The following is a 25,259-nucleotide window of genomic DNA, read 5'->3' on the forward strand; positions in this document are numbered from 1 at the left end:
CCCCCTCTTGCAACACCAAAGCACCCCACCCCCTGTAGTGCCGTCACTGAACATGGGTGCACTGAACCCCGGGTGTAACTGGAGTGAAGTAGTATCCATCAGTATCCAAGAATAGTGGCAAGATATAAAGATGACAGCTCACATTCGTATCAACAAATGGGCAGAAGAATCTCACTAGAGAGGAAATACAATAAACCACAATAATTATATCGTTTGATTCAGTGGAGCATTGCTACTTTTTTGTAGCCTTAAAAAGAATATTGATCTTAACGAAGGACAGGAAATATTAATACAAACTCTAAAATCCACATAGATAAGGATGTCTCCAACCCTAGCCACATAAAGAGGGCATACAATATCTCCAAACACATACACAGCTGCCATGTAACAAGTTTTCAAGCAACTAGACTTCAAAGAGAGGTATTAATATAGACGGAGAACTGATCTGATATTTGCAGATAAAGTACCCGTCCCCTTCAGTTAGGGACGAGTTAGTTGAACGAGAGCAAGAAAATTGGACTGAAAATACAGGGAAAACGAAATACGTAACCAACTTTGGCAATAGGCTAAAGAGTCCATTGAAATAATGAACCGAGAGAGAACATGGAGGCAGATTTTTACAGGTATCTGTACAAGACAGTCATGTAAAAAAAAAAACCACACGAGATGAAGTTTACTGAGAATCAAGACTGGCATTGTTTTGTAGGTTACAAAGACACCCTTTGTGATAAAAAGCTACCAGTGACATTGAAGAGGCGTAAGAACAAACAATCATTGTGTGCTACCCACCATGACTTAAGGTGCTAGCACCTGGTCTACAACTAAAGATCTTGGACAAAAGCTCATCACGGCTATAGCAAGAGTGACGTATGCTAAACATAATTCTACAGGATAGAGTCAGGAGCAGTGACATATGAATGAAGCAAAATAGAAGTCAAAGACATCATGGAAAAGATTGGAGAAGCGGTATGACAATTGACATGACACATGGCAAGAAACAAGGACAATTGATAGACAAAAACAAAGACGAAAAACAAAGACGAAAATGTCTTCACACTACTTGGGCAACTTTTGAGGCAAAACAGTTGAAAACACCCAAATCGCATTTGGTTGATTTTGCTCCCACCCAAAAAAAAAATCACTTGATCCCTAATGCACCCGAAAAGAATTCCTGGTGCCGCCTGTGGATGTACAAGGGTTTCATACAACACAGGATGAAACAACCTGAGGTGAGATGAGATGAGATGAATACAATTATAATTCGAAACATACTGCAAAAGTTTGTTCTTCTCAATTTTAATTACCATAATAAAACATAGATATTTTAAAAGATTTGACTCTTTGCAGTTTGCACACATGAATTGTATGTAAACCTGCTTTAGAGCGCAAAAAAAAAATAGATACCGAATTTTTTAAGCAGTAAAAATTTATCAAATTTGAGAGAATCACACACACACACATAATTCAGAACAAATAATTATGCGTTTAGATTCGAGAATATCACAAAAGTACATGAATTGTTCTAACATGTGTTTGACAACACCATGATCCGTCTTCATAATACTGTATTTATTTCGATCAACCAATGTAAAATCGGCATCAATTACATATAAGCTCATTATTAGCCTGAAGTATCTGGGACCAATGATCAAGTAAAAAGACACAGCAATCGTCATCACAGCAAAGACCAATTGGCAAAATAATGAGACAAATCGTTGTGATCAAACGCTGTAATTAATTAGTGATTGTCAATCGTTTATCGTAATTACTGTTCCCGGGTCATTGCTGTTGTGTGACGTATTTAGAAACATATGTGATGCGATCAAGCAAAATCAGTCGGAACTCGGAAATATTGATTTTGAAATATAGCCAGACAAAGGAAATATTTCCTTTTGTTTCCTGTTGTTTTGGAAACTCTTTAATTGCTCATTATCTTTGGAACTGGTTGTTCAATTTCAATGTGGTTTTCTGCAAAATGCAGCTTTGTAAATGCCTTTTACTATCCTATAAGAAACTGAAACTTTAATATTTCCTACATATTTTGCTTGATCGCATCACATATATTGTAGTTTAAAATTGCTTTATCATGTAAAGAAATTTACTACATTTGAAAATTCAGTGTCACACCCTTGTATAATTGTCATTGTTCTTATCCTCTTCTATTTAGGTATATGGCTAGCCTGCTGACTTTGGTCGTCTTGTTGCATCATACTTCCTGAGGGCATCACCTGATTTCTAGTCATTAACTGTGGAATAGAGAACAAGATGATGTGTGAATTTAAAACTAAGACATACCGAATGTTTTTTACCAGTTTCAAGTCTCCACTCTCTCCACTGACTTCCAGGGGAGGGGGAGAGAGAGAGGCGCTATCCCCACCAAGCTGTGTAAGCCTATACAATATTACATGACAATTAAAAAAATCCTGACCAATACCTAGTGGAAAAACAAACAAACAAACAATTTCGTCGCCTTCGCTGAAAAAAATCCGGTCTAGCCCTTCAGTTGCAAAAAACAAAGATTCCACGCAAACCCAACTTCCAGACCCCTGGAAATCAAACGGTATGCGAATATCTCAGGTCAAAGCCAAGACGATCCGCCCTTGTATTTTATGAATGGGCGGTAGTATTATAAAGTAGTATTTACCAGATTAAAAAGATGAATTGAACGAATGAAATGAAATCCATTTTTATTCAGAAGTCAAGATAACTTCCACTTTCATACCACTTAAAGAAAGACGTTTATGCAAAGATGCACACATAATAATTAATTACGTAATCCATAGAACCGTGGCCTCTGAATGTCTGGATATAAGAATTGCACCTTGAAGATCACTTACCTGGGGACAACAAGTATAATACTGTACTACTTTACTAATTTTACATTATTTCCAGGATTATTTGTTTCATATTGAGAAATCTCTTACTTTAATGTTAATATACACTGGTCATAATTATTGAAGATCCCAAATATAGATGTTTTCCGTTTAAAATGTGACAACCCTCATCGGATGCTGTTCTAATAGATGTGAGGCTTCCTATCATAAAACAGTAAACACCAGCCTAGTCACAGGGCGAACAGGGTGTTCAATTTGAATGGTCATTATACCTAGGCTGCGAGAACTTAGCGGAAATGCAAACATTCGTCTAAACGCGGAGAGGGGAGGCGTTTGGTCCAGAGAATATCCAGACGACGTCAATATTAGAGCACAATGGTTTTTATTATGGTGCCGGGAGAAAGTTGGACAGGAGGGAGTGATAAAAACAACAACCACAGTCAAGAAACGCAGAAGTCGAACATACTTTTTGTACCAAATAGGATCCTGGAGAAAATAATAATCATGCCCTAAATTTGATTTAATTTTGTCCCTATACAAATACCAGATCTTAATACCTTTGAATTTATTTATTTATTTATTTATTTATTTATTTATTTATTCGAGGTTTTGTGCGACACATCTTTCAGATATTTTCAACAGGCAGCATCGCTACGCTAAAGGTTGTGATAACACATTACAATAACGATTTATACGATCTAGGCACTTAGCAAGCATAATATACAACAACTAATACAAATATCTCAAATATCAGAGTCGGAAAAATATGATGAGAATAAATAACAGATTTAGAATAAATTACGTGAAATAACAGATCTATCGTGAAGATGGTATGTTATTTAAATTGTACCAGCAAAGTGTAAAAACATACGAATCATGAACATATAATGAAGTAATTTATGTTATTTGTCGTAAAATGGATAGCGTCATTACAATATGAAATGAGACGCATTTATATCGAGTTTTATGTTCTATTGGGTACATAATACGCAATTTGTATCCATATAAGGTTCTTCATTAAGCTCAAAGGTTTTAAAATGAATACGTTATATTAATCATGATTAAATCTAGGAGTATAGAATGTTTTATTATGGACAATTAATCATTCAACATGTTCAATATATTGAGGAAAATAATAATTATTATAGTTTACAAAATTAGACTTATACTTTTAGGGTTTGATTTACTTTCATGATGTTCATTCAAAATAATCTTCAATCAGTCGTCCAGATTTTTTTCCTGAACACTTCTTGTGTTTGTGCCTGCTCTAAGGTAGTGGGTCATAAACGATATCTATATGCATCGAGCCCTATAAAATAAGTTTTTCAGGAAACGGGAGCTGAAGTGTTTATGAAGTGCTGTTTCTATTGGGCGCGATATCCCATGTGTCCGTACCTGCTTTAAAGTAGCGGTTCCTAAACTATTTCCATTGCCATCGGCCCCTATGAAATGAGGTTTTTAAGAAAAAGTGCTGAAGTGCTAATTGCTGAAGTGCTGATTGGGAGGGTGCCCCCTGCGTCCGCGTCTGTGCCTGCTCTAAGATGGTGGTGTCAAAATCGTAAAAATGGATAGGTAAGTTAATTTTTTTTAATCAAACGGACCTCGATGGAGGTAATTTTGATGATTTTGTTTGCAACATTTTCTTTAATCCAAGAGGTAGGCCTACACCTTAGGTGGTATTTGCCGGGGGTATTTGCCCGTACAATCTGGGCATACGAAGCAAGCCTGAAAATGTTTCAAGAATGGCTCCCCTTCAAAAACTTGGATCCGCCCCTATTTATAGGCATGGGCCTACTGAATTAGACCTGCGTGCAATTCAATATGTATCTTCTCCTTTTGCCCCTGTCTCTTCTCTTTTCTCTCCTTTCCCAATTTCTCCTCTTTGTTCTCCTTTTTTCTCCCACTTTTTTTGGGATGGGGTGGTCCCTGAGTCCGTGATTGCTTTAAGGTAGCGGTTCTCAAACTATTTCTATATGCATTGGGCCCTATGAAATGAGGTTGAAAGTGCGGTCAAAAGTGCGAACATTTTGACGGTATTTTTTACCTGAAAGTGATTGCAAGAAAGAAAGACTCTAGCATTTCGTGTATACTCCACATTTAATTGTCACTGCACGGATTTTTAATCTCACTGCACGAACGTCCCAGGAAGCACGTTAAAATAGCCTCTGAGTGATAAGATCACGACTATCCATAGGACCTGGTTGAGCAGCAAACCACGAGTGGGGCGCTGAAGAAGCGACAGAACATCAAAGGGCTTACATCGAGTGACTTGGCGCGAGTGGTTTCTATAGTGTGTGGTACCCTGCTGTCACATTTGAAGTGCCTCGTTCCAAGAAACAAGCTGGCGATCGCGCCTTTTCAACAGTGGGCCGCGCCTTTGGAACGAGTTGCCCACCACTGTCCGAGGTCAAGAAAATATTACCACGTTCAAGAATCTCTTTAAAACCCACCTCTTTCCCACTCATTAGCTCTTTTTCCTTTCTTGTCTTTCTCTCTTTTAGCGCTTTGCCTACTTTTGTAAAAGGCGCTTTATAAATCGCATTGTTTAGGTTTAGGTTTACCCAGCAGTTTATCTCTCCATGGACAATATAGGTACATGGTCTGTAACACAGGTTGCGTTGTCAAGCTGAGCGTTTTCTTGTTTATAACGCACTAAACTTCATTACTGTAAAATGCACGAAATAATAGTGCGCCTCGAGAGTGGGAACGGGAAATATTTTTTCGTAAAAGATGGCGCCGTTATAGCAGCTTTTTCAGAGAGCACACACAATATATAATAATAGACATCTGATTTTGTGCATCGCACATATCTATTTCTTTGGAACTTGACCATGCCGGTCATAATTTTCAATAGGTATGTAGTTGTAGGTTAAACATATTGCTTGATATTAAGTAGGTTTATTATACTGCGCCATAAAAGTATCCTTACACTTGGAAAAATAATCACAATTTCAAAACTGAACCTCAATTTGAGGTAAATTTGTTTTTTTAATAGATGCACATTATGACACTACATTGAATCCAATGTGACCTCAAGAAGTAAAGTGCATCAAGTAAACATTCAAATAAATTTACCAAAATATGGTTTAGTTTTAAAATTAAGTGTAAGGATATTGTTTTGGCGCAGTATATATAGTTGTAGGTTAGACACATCACACAAGCTTGGTATTAAATATATAATATTAAAATAATAAACATTGCCTGGCCATCTTACCTTTGGAATAAACACTAAGCACAATGTAAGCGTCGTCGCAAAAATTAAAAACATGCTGATAATGATGAAATGTGCATCTATGTCGTCAAGAACAAATGATACTGGAACGCCGATGAACGAAAGAATTACAACGTTGTAGATGCTCATTCCTGAGAATAAGAAAATAAAAAAGAAAAGGTATTGGGCGGAAAAAAACTGAAAACATTTTGGCAACGGAAAAACGTATGGGAACACGACAGACTGTTATTAAGAGGAGACTGACTGAGGAGGGCACGGTGGCTCAGTGGATACGGCCTTGGACTCATAATCTGAGAGCTTGCTCGACGTGCGTGGGTTCGAGTCCCCGTCCCGCCACCGTGTTGTACATGTGCCCTTGGGCAAGGCGCTTTGCCTTGCTTGCCTCACCCCACCCAGGTGCAATGGGAAGCTGTTAGGGGTAGTCACAGTCGTTTTTACTGATGAACCCTGCGCCATTTGTAGGCTGCAAACGTGGTTCCGATTATTCTAATGACGGCGGAATAAATGTAAAGCGCTTTGAGGCTGTTTACGGCATAAAGCGCTGTATAAATATCTACATTTAAAAAAAAAAAAAATGTATTATTGGCTTGTAGATTCATTTGATGCAGGATATTATGGGAGATGCTGTATGACTTCCTTTGAGCCTTACCAATGTACTTGGAATCATTAAGTGCTGGTAGCCTTACCGATATACTTGGAATCATTAAGTGCTGGTAGCCTTACCAATATACTTGGAATCATTAAGTGCTGGTAGCCTTACCGATATACTTGGAATCATTAAGTGCTGGTAGCCTTACCAATGTACTTGGAATCATTAAGTGCTGGTAGCCTTACCGATATACTTGGAATCATTAAGTGCTGGTAGCCTTACCAATATACTTGGAATCATTAAGTGCTGGTAGCCTTACCAATGTACTTGGAATCATTAAGTGCTGGTAGCCTTACCGATATACTTGGAATCATTAAGTGCTGGTAGCCTTACCAATATACTTGGAATCATTAAGTGCTGGTAGCCTTACCGATATACTTGGAATCATTAAGTGCTGGTAGCCTTACCAATATACTTGGAATCATTAAGTGCTGGTAGCCTTACTTATATACTTGGAATCGTTAAGTGCTGGTAGCCTTACCAATATACTTGGAATCATTAAGTGCTGGTACTCTCACGTGTCGTGTCTCGTATGCTAGAAATGCACCAAATATCAGCAAAAGGCCATCCACACCAAACAAGGCTCCATTCCAATATGAAAGGTAATTTGACAAGCAATAATGACGAATTGGTACTAATATCACACCTCCCACCTCTTGTACCTGAAAAGAAATGTTTTACCCAATGGAAGGTTTTGTTAAGTCTATTATAAACTAAATAAATCAACGAGTAGAAGCGTTTTGACGGGACAAGAATATTCAAAGAGGCCCGCAGTTCGAAAAGCAAGATAAAACCGAAGATCCTTAAAAAACTTGCGTGACGAGTATGGATCGACAATTAGGCTCGCTTATTGCCACGCGGGGAGTCAAACCGGCGAGCAATAATTAACAATCCATCTGTTACAAAGTCATTATATTTTAACCATCACAATCCAGATGTAATAGCTTCCCAGCCATATTGATATTTTATGAGCGGGCTTCTTTTGGTAGTGGCCATAATATTACACCAACCCGTTTACTATTATTTACTATCTATATATTAAAGAGCATGTAAGACGAGCAGCAATTCAAAAGAGCTGTTTGCAAATTCTGTTTGCTGCCCTCTGTGTACCACATTGCCAAAAGCAATAAGGAAAGTATAAAATCCATCCTAATGCTATCATATTTCGTTCAATGATGTATATGTGATGTGATCAAGCAAAATCAGTCGGAAGTCGAAAATATTAATTTTGAGATATAGCAAAACAAAGGAAATTATTCCCTATTCTTCCTATTGTTTTGGAAACTCTTTAACTGCTCGTATCTTTTGAATTGGTTGTTAAAATTCAATGGTGTTTTTTGTAAATGTAGCTTTGCAAATGTTGTTTACATTAATTCTATAAAAACTGAAAATTGAATATATCCGACTTCAGACTGATTTTGCTTGATCACACCACATAATACGCTAGCCTTTCTACCGCCTTTTTTTTTGCATTGACGATTAAAATTAGCACTTGCAACTGCAACCGGAAGGTCTGGGTACAACTATCTCTAAATTCCGCCCACCACTGATTGCTCTGTCAAACTCTTCCGGGAAACTCTTATACTTCTATCCCGTCTTTACTTAACTCAGGAACATGTTAATGACACATCCGTTCATTTCTATTTACTGATTTGTCTTCTTTAGTTCCTTGTATCCCATTCCATATAACTTTTGATGAGTATTTATGTACCTGAGTTTCTTCTCGTTGTCTTGCTATTCTTAGGGGATCGAGTATCTCCCACAATACTAAAATGATTATAACGATGACTAGCAGAACAGCAACTGAGCCATAAAGTTGCACATCTTTGATAACCTGCAATAAATAATGGTAAGCAATTATTTATCTGGAGTATAATACCTTTTTTTTATAAAGCTTTTATTAACTTCGACGAGTATTATTTGAATTCTGTCTATATTCTAACGTCAGTGTATTACGTTTGTCTGAGAGGATGAGGTGTAGCTGAAAAGACGGTAGGTAATATTCAGACAGGAGCCACCAGAAATAATGCCATAATCGACCAAGCATTTGTTGCAGAAAATTACAAAGATTGAAACAGAAAGATTCAACGACGACTATGATACTTACTATTTTCTTTGCAGTCTTTGAGGTAAAGATTTTATGTACTCTCCATGTTTTACTAAACATAGCACCAAATGCAAGCGCAAAACCAATCGATAAGCACCAAGTGTCAACCTGAAAGTAACATTATATTCTTAAAAATGTCAATAACCGTTGATTAAATCTGAATCGAATAAGATTAATTTAGCCACACTATCATTTCGACTTTATGCCCTCATAGTGAAACTAATCACTACAGTACAGTATACTCAGTAATCTGGAAAAAGTTCCCATTTTGAATAATTTATCTGGTCAACCAGAAAAACTCAATATTTTGGTCAGATAGAATATCTGACATTGTGATCAAAACATTTAGTCTTCACCTAGGGTCTTTCGAGATGAACCGGCGAGGAAGTTGTTTGATGACCCGATCACAACCATTTTACAAGTTAGCTTTAATACCCTAGTTCCCGTGGTTTGAACGGGGAGTCAAAAAGCAGTATGGGCACAAGCCGATCATTAACCATCCTTCAACAGCTAGGAGAATGGGCGTTAGAATCAACGTGTCGTATGGTTGGGATCGGCTCATCAAACAACTTCATCACCGGCTTACCTCGGATGACCCAAAGTCATCCACCTAGCTGAAGACCTAACGTTTTGGTCGCTAAGTCAGTGATTCCATCTGAATCTAAAAAGTGATTTTTTCTGATTGACCAGATTAAATTATTTATAATTTAGTAACTAATAACTAAGCCGTCAATAATATGTAACAACTTCAAAGGAACACATAGAAGCAGTCTGTCTTGTTTAAAGGAATATCTTGTGAAGTAAAGCACAACATCTTTTTGGTCCTATAGCGCTATCAGTGCCCGAAAAGGGAACCGATGGCACTTTTTATCGTACCCTGAACATTTGTACAGTGCGTTCGTTTTTATTTGAAAGGAAAACAATAACACTATGCAATAGTTAATTATTATGCTTGATACAGTCTACTACATCTCCCGGGAATGATGTTAAGAGTCATCGGTATCTAACCGGGCACCGATAGTTCTATAGGACCAAATTGGATGTGATGCCTAAAGCTTTGTAATTTCTTCAGGTCTTCACTTCGTTATGACCATATAGCCATGCATTTCTAATTCTGCATTAAGTTGCCTCATTGTCAAGCTTCTTTGTATTATGCTAAGAACCAGCTATTTTATTTAGCTATATTTAAGGGTCCGTAGCCAGTTTTAAGTGATCTTAAAATACATTAGTTTTGTGACTTTTCCACGCACTGTAGGCAAATATTGTTTTCTTACTCTTATTTCTGTACATTTCTTACTGGGATCTTGATGAAAACAAGAACAAAACCTCTTTGAGATTTCCAGAAGATGTTTGATTTTAGTTTTTAATAAAGTTAATTGAATCAAAATATTTACCTTGCACATTATAAGATACACAGATAGAGACACACGTCCGATGTCTATTCCTCTAATTATAATGGATATGTATGACAGCAAAGCTCCAATAATAATAAGGTTATTAAGATATGGGCTAGATAGCTTGATGGTTCTGTAAACGACAAACGTAATGATTTGTTGATAGAGAGTACCTTATACATGATGTCCCAGAAGGAACTGTATCGTCAGAAACTGTTGTTTTTTTTGGTGTGAATTTTAACGCATAAACCAAACATATATAATCGATAAATAATCGATGTTGTTGATTAATATATCAGCTATCACATTTTTTTTTCTTCAAATTTTAACAATTGGCAGCTCCATATTTGAAATTAAAAAAATGTTACGAAACTACATCATTTTCAATCCGTTCCACGGAGTCAAATATCTAGTAATGACAATAGACGCCTCAAGAGCTGATGATTCGCAGTAATTGGCACTCCGAATACAGATCATCGATTGATATTTGAATCCGTGAAAAGGTTTGACAATGAGGGAGTTTCGCAAAAATTCTTATATTTCAAGAACCGTGAGGTAAAGAGTCAAAATTTAAAAAGCATGTGATAGCTAATTTATTACTCAACAACACCAGTTATTTACTAATATTTAGTTGTGGTATTAAAATGCCCAAACAATTAAGCTTTCAGGAACACCCTGTAGAGATATGTGTTTCTAAACAGTTGGTCAACAATTAAATAGTTTCATGGTTCTATAAAAGAAAAATATAATGATTTGTTGATATAGAGTATATATAGAAATATTTATTTCTAAAGACATTGGTCAACAATAACTCTGACCTGAGACCAGACAAAAATGCGATTATAGTCGGCAATTTTATTTATTTTTATTTTATTTTATTAGTTCTTATTTTGCCTGGGGAAACCCCATCAGTGCAAGCACTGTTTTTCAGGGGTGCCCAGGGGTCAAAACAAAATACATCAAAAAACTTTTTTAAACACATACATTAAAATAAAAATATGAGAAATACAGATAATAATATAGAATTGCACAATACAATATACTTTATAAAAACACTATGTAAAAATACATTTAAATACCCATGCCAGCTGGGATTACATTAGATGCATATAGTGAAGGAGCATTTGTCACAAGTAAATGTCACATTACGTGATACTAAATGAGTAAGTGCTATCCACAGCGAAATAAGTGCTTCATATTATTGAAGAGCAACATTAAAGGCACTTTTAAATAACAAAAATAATGTAGCTGAATTGAAATGAAAGGCATTTATGCTACATCCTTGGTCTATTTCGAGTTGAATGTTACATTTGGAAGCAGTAGTGATTTCAATAATCTCTACAAAATATCTGGGTGCAGTCATTAAGATACACTTTGCATTAATGAGCCCAACGATAAACGGAAATGTTCGGCTTTATGAAATTGCTATATTATAAGGGAAATGTTACATTAGAAACACGTTTTTTGTGATATTGATCAAAATGATATATGATAAATCTAAGTTCCAGCTCTAGATTTGTTTCATTATTTTACCAAGAGTGCGCATGTGAATATTTTATTGACTACACAATTACATCTTTATTTTGACAAAAACAAAAGAAGAAGAAAAGAAAATCGATATATTAAATACCTGCGATTTCTGTAAACAAGGTTAAAGATAAGAAGTATAATAGCCAGCAGAATGCCTGTGGAGCTTAATATTATCATGAAGATGAATGCCTTTGTAGAAATCGCCATGAAAATCTCTTCTTCTCGAACTGAATCAGCCGGAGGCTCTCCGTCTGAAACAAGCAAAACATACACAAAACGGCATGGTGTCGAATGCCACGTAAGAAAACGCAAAACACATGCCGCGGTATAGGCTACATTTGCAAAATTCATATAATCTCACACTTTGGTGAATCTATTACAGAAGCACTGATATCTCTTATCTGACATAAGCAGAGGTATTACTACCTAGTTGCCATCGAAAATAGAATATACCTTTTATTGTGTATACCTTATGATAAAACGTACGAAACTTACTATGCCATGAAATGGGCGTCTCCTTCAACCATGAAAATTTATCTTGCCCAGGCTTGAATGTATCGTAAATTGCTACACGCTTTTCAACACCATCTGGAAATTGGAATGAAGGCGCTGATAAGAAGATCTCTAACTGTAGTGTTCACATAATGCAAGCTTGGATACCAAAAAAACTCTATAGACATGCAGTTAGAGACTTTGCGAATTTGCCTGATGATGTTAAAAGCTAAGAATATTACCGTTAATACGATATATTTATTTTTTTGTACACATAATGGACAATCAGTATAATAGGGGATGCTAGAAATACTTCGGAACATTATATTCACATATTCAAATAACAATCAACAACTCTTTTAATAGTGAGTATTTTGTATTCAGGTATATACAAAATATCAAAAGGGTGCTGGGTCGCAAAAATTATTTTAAAATGTGTAAGTACATTTAAAAATGTCTTTTAACAATTGCGTACGTATTATCGTCGTGGCTATCGCACATACCGACGACCAAAGCTACAAACAGTCCGTAGCATTATGCTGAGTGTAAAGGGGATTCTTAAACACTTGAGAACGTTCCTGCAATCTCATTGGTTCTTTACCCGTGTGATGTGACACGATATCACACGGGTCAGCGCGTGTGCATCAACGCGATACGTTGACGTGATACGTTGACGTTGGCGTAAAACAACTCGGCTTCGCCTCGTTGTTTTACTTAAAATAATGATGTCGCCTGTGTTATATGAGACGATAGATACACTCCAGGGGCTAAAAACAATATCTTTATTCTCTAAGTGTCACATTGAAATCCACCTGACAGGTTATGTAGGGACATGTTTTATTAACCTGTATTCTTCGCTGTGCAGAAATCACGATTTGACTACATATATTGTTGTCCTACGTATAACTGTGTCTGTGTGGTACTCTTAAACTATAATGGACTAGATGTAAATCAGTTTGCTTACTTTGATTCTGCTCAACAACCATGAGGCCAATTCTATCTCCTGTTGATGTGAATTTAACGGGCCCCTGTAAAATGAAGAGAATATAATAATATTTAAAAGCATGAAAAACTAGCATAATCGTTTTATGCAAGCAAAGCGGGTTTCATTATAAAGCGAATTAAAAGTCAAATATTATCATCATTATTATAATTATTATTATCCTGTTTATAATGTAATTATTTACCGAAACTCCACGAAAACTTGTCTCTTCAATTATGTCAAATAACACTTCCATTGTTTCGGAATCATCGTAATTGAAAGACGTTAAATCCTTGTTCTCATCTGCATGGGAAAAATCGAATCGTATACTCAAAATAAGGAAGTATATTGATAATGTGATGTTTAAAAGGAAACGGTTTTTAGTGTTCTGATATATACTCGTTGATGCAAGATAAGTCACGTTCTTGGAATTCAATTGACAAATAATATCATGATATAGGCTACTTGGACCCTCAAGAAGAGCTCAAAGCAGGTGTCAACATGGTTACGGAAGTGGAGTATTAGTTTGCAGTCTTGTGACGTCTCGACTCTAATGATTTGACACTTCTCGATTTGACTCGGACTCGACATTTTAGGGTTCGTACCTCGACTCGAGTTCTAAGTCACAAATGACTCGGATTGGACACTTTAATGACTCAAAATCAACTCAAGACTCCAGTCACTCAGACTCGACCGTTTGACTTGACTTAAATAATTATCTAAATGCACAGAGATGAATATGACTAAAATTGCATTCAGTTTTTGTGATAAATATTGGAAAATCGAATAAATTTCCAGCACATTGTATTTGAAGGTCAAAAAGGATTGATTTGTTTGGTTAATATATTGTTTATTAATTAGGGGTTCATTCATAGGATTGAGGGCATGATCGCTGTTTATGCCCGAGGCGAAAGCCGAGGGCATAAACAGCGATCATGCCTGAAATCCTGAATGAACCCCGTTCATATACCCAACATTCTTAGCAAGGCAATACAGATGATGAAAATAATAAGGGTTTACAAGTTTAAATAACGTTTTCCATACCGTTTTCCTTCATAAATTGGAAGAAAATGAGTAGGCCTACTTGCAGGAAGCAGCTCGGCTCATGAGGTCAATGGCCGGGAGTCAACGCGTGATACGCGTCATCTTTTGCGCTCCGCGTGAGATGGGCGCGGTGACATGCGCGTGTACGCAACACTAGCAAATCGTGGATCGTGTTAATTGGGTTCCAACGCTGCGTGACGCAGCTTGTTTATGCCCTGCGTACTGGTCATAAACGGTATTTATGACCAGCAAAAGAGAGCGAAAATCCAATCAGAAACGTTGTTATATCGTGAGTATGTATGAACAATGGATAATATAAATTGGTTTCATTATCAAATTTACGTAACATGCTTTATAACCGCGCATACCGCTTTTGAAGTGCATATCGCTTTTGTATTGTATCAAGTTTATGACAATGTTATCTAAAACGACTATTATGATAAGCTACAATAATCAAAATGAGGCTGCACCATAGTTTTGTAAAGAATATTTTAATATATCAATATTACCAACCAAATTACTGTTATAGTATTCCAATCTTACTTTCAGTGTTAGTATTTGGCTTTTTATGTGTTTTGTCACTCTGACATTTGTCATGTGCGAGCTATTTGAGTATGTTTTAAATCATCTGAATGATTATTATGTTATGAATGTAGTTGATTTTCTTATATTACCATGTCTTTACAAGAGCAATATGTGATCGGACGCTACGAATCAGCCGTAAAGTCGGCCCGGTCAATTTTGTTTTATTTCGAGTTTAGAAAATATATATCAGATGCTTTACAATGGTATATCTTTCAAATGATATCCAGAAGCTGGGTGCTCCTTCAACAAAATGGTACCTTTTCCGGTTCTACATGTGTCTCTTTTTACACATTGCTGGTAATAAAGTCATAATTGGCGGTCATTTCAAATCATCCCCAAGTCAACGAGGTTCAGGAATGTCCTCTCATAGTTAATTGTTGGTTATACATACCTAAACAAAATACAATGCAATTGTAACCCACTACTTGAGCAGGATTTAGCCAAAGCAAACAAAGACTAGAGCTAATTAATGATTCTATAGAAATAGGTAGAAGATTATTATCCTCTTCAGCAATATAATTATTAATTGGTTTAAACGCTATTAAATGAGAAACATGTTGTGCCTAATTGAGGTACCTATAAATACGACCTTCACACGCACATTTTACACTGCATCTCAGAATACAATTTGCCGACTTTACGGCTCGTTTGAAGTGTACGCTCACAAAATATTTATGTGTAAAAACAAACATAACTTGTACCAAACATCTAAAAGGTATATAATATAAATTACGCAAATGAATATGATTACAAGCCGACGTCAAACGTCGGCTTGTGCTGTCTCTTCTCAATTCTTCTTTCTTCTTTCTTCTTTCTTCTTTCTTCTGGCAACCGCAATCAACTGCATGTAGCTCCGCAAGGGATTGACAGATTTCAACCAAAGTTGACCCAAATGACCATTGGGCTAGGCCAAACCTTCCATTTGACTTTGATCTCGCTGTGACCTTTGACCTAGCTATAATGGTCATCTGACTCCTTCCACAAATTACATGCAATGATCATCTGACTCATGCATATGAATCAACATGTGGCAGTGCTTAAAACTTTCTAAAAAGAATTGAGGTCAAAGGTCATTAAGGGGTCATTTCCGGTCAAAATCTGAAAAATTTGTAAAAAATATTCAAAAAATCACTGTCTTTACAAATTACATAGCAGAGAGTCGCCATTAGCACATGCATTGCTACTAGCCAGGGTCTTTAGGATGCCTACAGTTTTGGGGTCAAAGGTCATTAAGGGGTTACTTCCGGTCAAAAACCAAAATGATCAAAAATCTTTAAAAAATTTTTATCTCAAAATGTAAACAGACCAGAATAATATAACCAACATACATAAATTAGTGTTCCCTGATGTATGCATGGTATTTTTATTTTGGGGGTCAAAGGTCATTAAGGGGTCACTTCCTGTTTTTAGCTGAATAACTTCAAGAATTTTTATCTCAAGAACTGAACATGTTAGAATTTTTTGGAAAATTGGAACAATGCATTTTGTCGGTGTACATAAGGTTTTTTTTCATTGAGGTCAAAGGTCAATAAGGGGGTCAAAAGGTCAATCAAAATTTTCAAAAATCAAAATCCATGTATAAGTTCCGATTAAGCTGAAATTCACCAGGAATATTTCTTATGACATCCTAAGCACAATGCAAGAGCAGTTGACCCCATCCGTAACCCAGGGGTCAAGTTATAGGGGTCAAATTGCGGCTTGTATTCAGCGTCTGTTGACTCTAGTTAAAATTACATTCCGTTTTTGTGATAAATGTTAAAAAATCGAATAAACTTTCATCAAAATGTATTTGATTGTCTTTGTTTATGATTCCTCTAGCTATTGACATGATTGTCTTTGTTTATGATTCCTCTAGCTATTGACATAACTATACATTTAATTCATTTCTAAGGGTAGGTCACAACACAACACGACAATAACGTTCTGCTCATGATGTATCAATGATTTAACGTGAACTTTTTATTGTTGTTGTTACATTATGAAAATAATTGTTTGCAATTTCACATACTAAGCACAACTTGTATTAAATTCATCTGCATGTCGGAATATTTATGCAGTTCAACATTAAGGCCATAGTCCAGATTTGACTTGACTCGTATCGAATGACGCGACTCAATTCGGACTCGACTGGACCCTCAAAGACGCGAATCTCTAATCCCATGTAACTCGACCAGACTCGAGGCTCGACCCCTATATCCCAGAGTGTCATGATAATCACAACTGGTAAGCACCCTGCACCGTTTAAAGCCATAATGTATAATTTGGTCCACAGCGACGCCCTGAATTGTTGAATTTCTACTTTTTGTTGTATTAAAATACCATATGGAAGACTATAAGTATGAAGTGCTTTAATTACAGTAAAATTAAGTTTTTTATAATAAAGTCGGAGATCTTCTGTTTTATTCAGAGTTCGCAGGTCGAGTGGTGGCTAAACACGTTGCGTTTGTGTGTATTATTGAATCATTGAACCAGTGACGTATAAACTGTGTGCCTATCGCTATTCGTCTTACGTCTTGTTTGTTCGTCCTAGCTGTGTAAAGCAACGCCAAAATTCATGATAATAATACGATTGGCGACCTAATACACGCATTGTAGGTGTTGGAATGAAATTTCGCTTTACCTCATTTGTTTGGCTCGAAATTGAAATGGGCAATATGATCAGTGAAAGCTGACATTACATTTAAATAGGAATCTATTCTTTATGCTTTTTTCAATACAAAAGGTAACAAATAACTAGAAACCGCCGTTCCATAGAACGGGTACAAGCCGACTCCCGCACAGGAAATAAGGTTAACGGGTCAATTTGACCTTCGATCCCTAAATCTTTGGGGTTATAAATATTTTTAACACGTTTAGAATTTCGTAAAAATCATTCCTGTTGAATTTGAGCTCGATTGGGCCAATTTTCGAAATTTGACATTTGACCTTATAACTTAAACACTGGGTCACGGATGGGGTCAACTGCGCTTGCATTGTGCTTAGGATGTCATAGGAAATATTCCTGGTGAATTTCAGCTTAATCGGAACTTATACATGGATTTGATTTTTAAAAAATTTTTGATTGACCTTATTACCCCCTTATTGACCTTTGACCTCAATGAAAAAACCCTTATGTACACCAACAAAATGCATCGTTCCAATTTTAATTAAAAAAGTCTACTATGTTCAGTTGTCGAGATAAAAATTATTGAAGTTATTTACCTAAAAACAGGAAGTGACCCTTAATGACCTTTGACCCCAAAATAAAAATACCATGCATACATCAGGTAACACTGATTTATGTATGATGGTTATATTACTCTGGTCTGTTTATATTTTGAGATAAAATATTTTTGAACATTTTTGATAATTTTGGTTTTTGACCGGAAGTAACCCCTTAATGTCATTTGACCCCAAAACTGTAGGCATCTTAAAGACCCTGGCTAGTAGCGATGCATGTGTGCTAATGGCGACTCTCTGCTATGTAATTTGTAAAGACAGTGATTTTTTGATTTTTTTAGACTTTGACCGGAAATGACCCCTTAATGACCTTTGACCCCTTATCTGAGCACCCACTATAGACACCGACTAAAGTCGAGTCACGTGACATAACCATGTCCTCATCGCATGAAATCTGTGGAAGCAGTAGCATTTTTTGTGAAATCACATTTTTGACCAAAGTCAAAGTCAAATGAAAGGTTTGGCCTAGCCCAGTGGTCATTTGGGTCAAGTTTGGTTGAAATCTGTCAATCTCTTGCGGAGCTAGATGCAGTTAATCATGTGTTGCCAGAAGAAAGAAGAAAGAAAGAAAGAATTGGGAAAAGACAGAACAAGCCGACGTTAGACGTCGGCTTGTAAGAATACAGAACAAGCCGACGTTCCGTCGTCGGCTTATAACAAATGCATCTTGATTACTTACATTTACCATAGGCCTTCAAAGGCCTATGCATTTACACATAACTTTTTCAAACATACAGGTATATCATTTATTAGTTCATTACTCAGTGCTCGTTCTTTGAAATATAAAGTATCCGCTCACCACTCAGTTGCACCATTTCACTGTTTTGTTTTAATTTTTTGTAAATAAAATTGACACAAACAGCATTAAACCAATACGAACATTTGATATTAGTAAAATTCTGGGTCATTAAAAATATGTCCATAATATTTCCCTTTGAATCATGTTTTGATTTTTCAGACCTTATTGTTGTACATGGTTCCTCACTGATGACTCGTCAGTGTCAAAACACAATTCTAAGATTCTGCTCTATTTATACCAGTTTCTGATTTTGATGAAGTAAAAATAACGATCTGTTTACATTCTAAGCAAGGGTAAAAGTAATTACTCATAATAAACTCCTCAACGAAAGTTTGGAAAGTTTTTTCAAGCATCTATATCTCAGATTATTTGTGACATTTTCATATCATGTTGCATATCAATGGATAGCTACATTATTTCCCTTTACAATGACAACACATTTGAAACGATCTCTTTTTTCACGGCTGAGTAGACGTCTTGTGAATGTAGTGAGGTCTCAAACAGAATGTGCTCAATAGCGGTTGGTAAAGCCATACGCAGCCAGAACAGCCATCACCTCCTCCTCATGTTGCTCACCAGCCTGCTCACACATTGCTGTGGGATGGCACTCCATTCTTCAACCAGGATTCGTCATAGGTCATTCAATATGGTTGCATTGGCTACTCTGTTACGCACAACACGTCTAAGCTGGTCACACAAGGGTTCAATCGGGTTGAAGTCTGGGCTGATGGCAACCCATTCCATTCTCTCTACTCCCATATTCTGCAGGTAGTCATTGACTACCCTGGCTCTGTGGGGGCAACCTTGTTATCTGGGATGATTGCCTTAGGTCCCAAATTGTGAAGATATGGAATTGCAGCTTGGTGCACAGAATAATGGTCAATTTGGCACATTCGGTTTGAGACCCCACTGCATTCACAAGACGTGTATTCAGCCGTAAAAGAAGTGATTGTTTCAAATTTTAATGTCATTGTAAAGGGGAGCAATGTAGGTATCCATTGATATGCAACATGATATGAACAGGTCACAAATAATCTGAGATATAGATGCTTGAAAAAACTTTCCAAACTTTCGTTGAGGAGTTTATATTGACTTGGCACAGCAAAGGTAATTTGCAGGGTCCGATACCAGAATAGTTTGTGTCAACGAGGCGGATGTCGGCAAATGGAACTTTGAGGTAATTTCTTGATATCCACGTTTTAATGCGGTGACTGATATGTAACATAATGACGATTTGGGGGCTCGAGCAAATTGAGAAAAAAATCCGGACTCAGCGGGCATTGAACTCGGTCTCCGGTCGCTGGATTGCCGATCCAGAGTCTTAATCACTGCACTACCTGAGTTCACAGTCGGTACTCGGGAAATCTCAACCAAAGTCCTCATGATAACTCTCTCACTGTGTCTGAACGGCCAATTATAATATTAAATAATGAAGAACGAGGTGGCATATATGCTTCACCCTAGCAGGGCGTGAGACAATGTGAGACACAATTTATATGCGAGGATCGGAAATAAACGATGCAAGCCCAAGAAATAATGATTTAAATGACGTTTTGGGGGCTCGAGCAAACGGACAAATTAATAATTAGAGAGAAAAAATGAGGACTCAGCGGAAATTGAACCCCGGTCACAAGATTCATAGTCGGTTCTTGTGCAATCTCAACTAAAGTCCCCATGATAACTCTCTCAATATGTCTAAGCGGCCAATAATAATATTACAGACTTGACATTTAATATGGAATATTTTTTCGCAAAATTTCAAGGAAGGGGTCTGCATAAACCGCACGGGGTAAATATTAATTGGGGTGTGTCGGGAGATGCTGTAAAGTAATTGTTTGACAGAAAATGTACTTTCCATTAGTTTACATAATGGAGCTCATAATGTACTGAATTAGCCTAAAATGGCGGGTTTAAGGATACTGAATTTGATTTTTGTGGGGGTAAAATATCTGAATTTGAGGAACATTATTCTGATATTATCAAATTTATTGAGGTTTGAGGTGATATTTACTGAACCTAAATACAATAAGTGTTCGTCAGACCTGAAATGCACTTGTAATCTACCAGTTTTAAAAGTGAGAGGAGCTTTTAAAAATATGGCTCTGAAAAGTGTTACGCACTCAGAAATTTTGAATGGCCACCTGGGGTCAAATGTTATTAACTTACTGTACACAAAGAAACAGCGTGAGTTCACTGGACAACCAAAAATCCACGCAGTTGTTTTGTACTGTAAGTTTATAATATTTGACCTCAGGGGGGCCATTCAAACTTTCTGAGTACGTAAAACTCTTATGAGCCACATTTTAAGCTCCTCCCATGTTCAAATAATTGGTACATTGCAAGTGCATTTCAGCTGTGATGAATGCCAATTGTTAACGAAGTTTACGAAATACCACTTCAAACCCCTATAAATTTGATAATAACAGAACAATGTTGTTTTAAGTCCGAAATTGTGTTCCCCACAAAGCTCAGATTCGGCCTCCCTAAATCCGCCATTTTTGGCAAATTCGCTACACTGTGAGCACCATAATGTAAACTTATGGAAAGCACATTTTCTATCAAACAATTATTTTACATCGTCTCCCGATACACACCAATTAAATTTAGCCCGCGCGGTTTATGCAGACCCCTTACAGTCCAGTCTTGGAATGTTACGAAAAAATATTCCATATTAAATGTCAAGTCTGTAAATATTCATACACTCTTTGATAGCGAGAACCAATCAGAGCAAGCGTTAGAAAAATACAAAAAAATTGTGCAAGCGAAAAGCGCCCTCTTTGGCATTTAGAAAATACCGTTGTAACATAATGCTTACATCAACGTCAAGGGCGTAATCGTAGCTCTCATCCGTTTGTTCTGTTCAATTTGCTTGTTTCAATCTCGAGATATGTTTAGTTAACAACGTAATGGTAAAACAAGTTTTACTAGGGAAGAGGGCTGTACATGTAAATCATTGATAGCATCAAGTTTTTCAAGAGTTCCTTCGTGAAATCAAACGAATGCATCAATTACACAACAATACAAAATAATAAGTTACTGTTTTTACTGTTTTATAATGATACAGTTATAATGATTCTCTTTTCCCACTTAAAACAGATTAAAAGATAAGTAAATATTTCACATTCTGCTGTAAAATTAAATACAATGTGCATGTCACTCCAGACATGTTAAAAGACAAACATAATTATTATTGCACAATTATAGGTTAATGAACGCGTATTACTTGTTGGGAGAGAAATTAGACAAAATAATGCACACGCGCTGATGTTGATGCGTCTAATGCACGAGCCCGAAGGGGGGAGTCCATTAGACTCATCAACCTCAGCTATCATTGATTTACATGTACTATACACACCTCTTCCCTAGTAATTACTTAAAAATGTAATCACTTAGTTAATTACAAAGTCATTACTAAGCTAATAAATACGTTTTAGTAATTACTTAGTTAATTACTTTTAAATTAACTTAGTAACTGAACCTGAATCGCTGAAATTTATATTCATTTATTATTATGAAAGAATAAATAAATAAATAAATAAATAAATTTACTAAATAAATAAATAAATAATAAAGAAAGAAAGATAGTAACGTTTCGACTATAATGGTTTGCGTACGAGAAGCCATATAATGGTGAAAGCATTTCATTGCAATAAAATGTTTCATTATAAAATAAACCATTTTAAATTGCCCATTGTTAACAACAAACATAGTAAGCAAACAAATCAATTCATTTTACATTATTGTGAAATTCAATCTAGTAAAATATATATACAATATCATTTTCCTGCTTGAAGGCTAAAGTGAATAACTGCTATAACTATAGAGGATAGAGCTCATTGAAGACTCAGTATAACCATTAACCATGCATGAAGTTGCGTACTAATGGCATTTTTCTTCTCCAAGTATTATAGAAGGATATGTAGATTCCGAATCTGCCAAAAAAAGGCAATCTTGAGTAAATTGAGTTATTGAGGTCAAAGGTCACGTGAGGGATAAAATTAGAAAATGCTTTGATCATGTTATAAAATATCGCAAGTTGTTCTTCTGGTCCCGGGAAATAAAACAAGGCAATGGTCGTGTCTCTCTGGGATGCATAATCAGGTTTTGGGTCAAAGGGTACAATAACAATGTCATAGGTCAAATTTTCGAAATGCTTCAACCGGAATGAAAAAGGTGTCAAATTATTCGTCTGTACTAAATAATAGAAATACAGAGACTAATATGATTAAAATTACCTTAGGTTTTGTAATAAATGTTAGAAAAATCGAATAAATTATTATTTAATTATGATGAATACAAGAAATTTATAATTTGCTATAATTATGAGAGGTCTTCTTTATTCTAAAATCATGAGCCCAAGTTCAACAACCCAGTAGAGTATAATTTATGCAACATTGACAGGTTATAGGTCCCCGTAGACATATCAAACTATACATTTTTATGTGTTATAGACGGCAGACAGTTGCAATATTTTATACCGAATTTGTTAACATTCGTTTACTATCCTCTACTGTGTTATAGATGACAGACAGTTACAATATAGTAGATACCGAATTCGTTAACATTCACTACTCAAAATATTGGACTTGTACGGTTAAGAATAGTAAAAACAAAACAAAAACAAAATCACATCGTTTATTCTCTAATTCATAACCTTCGCGTATTGCACCATATGTGCGTCCTAATCAAATAAAGAGTTCGCAATTGATGTGTTTTAACAAATCATAGTGTGGGATTTTGAATAATGGGTCTTGAGGGAATATAATTTGGCTTAAAAAGTGTGGATTTTATTGAAATTAACGACTATTTTCAGATATGTCCGGAGAATACCGAGGGCCATAACTTTGGACCCGAACATTATACATAAGTGTAACAAAAGGTAAATTGTATATTATGTAAATTTCTTTCATGTTCTGTAAACAAGCTCTTCAAATACTTACGCGAGTTATTCGTAATTTGTTATAAAATATACATTAGCTATTATGATCAAAATCACTATGCCTGGATCATTTAATGGTAGACTAGTTATTGTTGGTCAAAGCAGCCAAAATTTCATTATCTAAATCAATATATTATTGAAAAATTACACTTTGATGTTTTGCAAAAGTTCATTCTACAAATCATATACTTTGATAACTTGCTTGATTTATTGTTGTTAATGAGTTATGTACGTTTTACAAAAGTGTTGTTGTTTCAAACCTCTTTAAAACATAACTCAAGAACCACGGGACCTACAAAAGTATATCTGTGATGTTTGAATTCTTCTACACACTCGCTATGAAATGATCAATGCAATTTTGCCAAAGCTCACTACAATTCGCAAGATGCTGTGAACTACCAACTCGCAACAGTTTAAAATAGTTGCTAACGCTAATGGAGCAGTAATAAAGATAAACAGTCGTACTCACATTTCGCTGTCATTCGTCTTTGTGCTTCCTTCAATGCTAAAGCAATAGTCCATATACCATCGTAGCCATTGGGTGCTTCCTGATACGCCGTCAATTTCAACATTTTTTCTTGCCCACCGACAAATTCTTGATATTTCTTGAGAAATTCCGATGGCGTCTGAAATGTTTGTATCATCGAATTTATAAATAGCCTATAATAAAGTTGATGTTTTAATGGTAAAATATAAATTTTCTTTCTTCTTAATGGATTTCTGTTTACTTCTTTATCTTCGCCCGACAACAAAAGAAGGTGATACGATTAACCCATGTCATTTGGTTGCTTACCCCTTCAACGAGATGCTAACACAAGACCCTCATGAAAAACACCCATTTATAGACGGATCTAATTTCACGCATTCATATACCTCAATGGCAGCCATAGCTGGGTCCCCCTTAGGTCTATCCCACCTAAAATGTGAAATGATGTGGCCTTGGCGGGGATATTAAACTGCATTCCTTCACCCGTGAAAGTTTACAACACAATACAATTGAATACCCGAGTGGAAGAAGGGCCTCCGTCAAAACTGTTTTTGAGATATTAAGAAAAATCTTAATATTGGGAAAAGTTTTACAGACAGAATGTTTTCATCTTCAGGGGACCTTTAACACATGAACACACAGTATTACATACATTCGAAATTATATATGATGTTTCCATGGCAACGGTATAGGTCTTAATGCGAGCTGGAGTTGGGCCCTTCTTCCACTAATATACTGCAAGTACCCGTTCCGTAAGCAGATGTGTTATAAATAGCTACAGAAATTTATTAATTATCTATTAATTACAGAAGTAGAAGCATGTAATATGTTAGCAAGAAAGTTTATTGCAGTGAAAAGCAGATTTCATGGATGAACAAAATTCCTCTTTCATCCAATATTTGTGGAAGAATAAGGGCCCAACTCCATGGAGTTGGGCCTTTCTTCCATAAAAACTATGATTAAGTG

At 36.1% G+C, this 25,259-nt stretch overlaps 1 protein-coding gene across 1 annotated transcript in view; it reads right to left on the reverse strand.

Moving 5' to 3' along the window:
- Positions 1-1,644: 1,644 nt before the first annotated feature.
- Positions 1,645-25,259, reverse strand: part of LOC140151483 (gamma-aminobutyric acid type B receptor subunit 1-like) — a 41,736-nt gene continuing 18,121 nt past the window's right edge. The window contains exons 7-17 of the mRNA XM_072173834.1: positions 24,276-24,432; positions 13,426-13,523; positions 13,203-13,266; positions 12,242-12,334; positions 11,847-11,997; positions 10,217-10,349; positions 8,823-8,930; positions 8,427-8,549; positions 7,197-7,377; positions 6,049-6,197; positions 1,645-2,246 (exon numbers count right to left, since the gene is read on the reverse strand). Of these exons, the coding sequence (XP_072029935.1) occupies positions 2,160-2,246; positions 6,049-6,197; positions 7,197-7,377; positions 8,427-8,549; positions 8,823-8,930; positions 10,217-10,349; positions 11,847-11,997; positions 12,242-12,334; positions 13,203-13,266; positions 13,426-13,523; positions 24,276-24,432 (1,344 nt within the window). The 3' untranslated portion in view covers positions 1,645-2,159. The remainder of the gene's footprint in view (positions 2,247-6,048; positions 6,198-7,196; positions 7,378-8,426; positions 8,550-8,822; positions 8,931-10,216; positions 10,350-11,846; positions 11,998-12,241; positions 12,335-13,202; positions 13,267-13,425; positions 13,524-24,275; positions 24,433-25,259) is intronic.

The sequence above is a fragment of the Amphiura filiformis genome, chromosome 4 (genome assembly GCF_039555335.1).
Source record: "Amphiura filiformis chromosome 4, Afil_fr2py, whole genome shotgun sequence".
NCBI lineage: Eukaryota > Metazoa > Echinodermata > Ophiuroidea > Amphilepidida > Amphiuridae > Amphiura > Amphiura filiformis.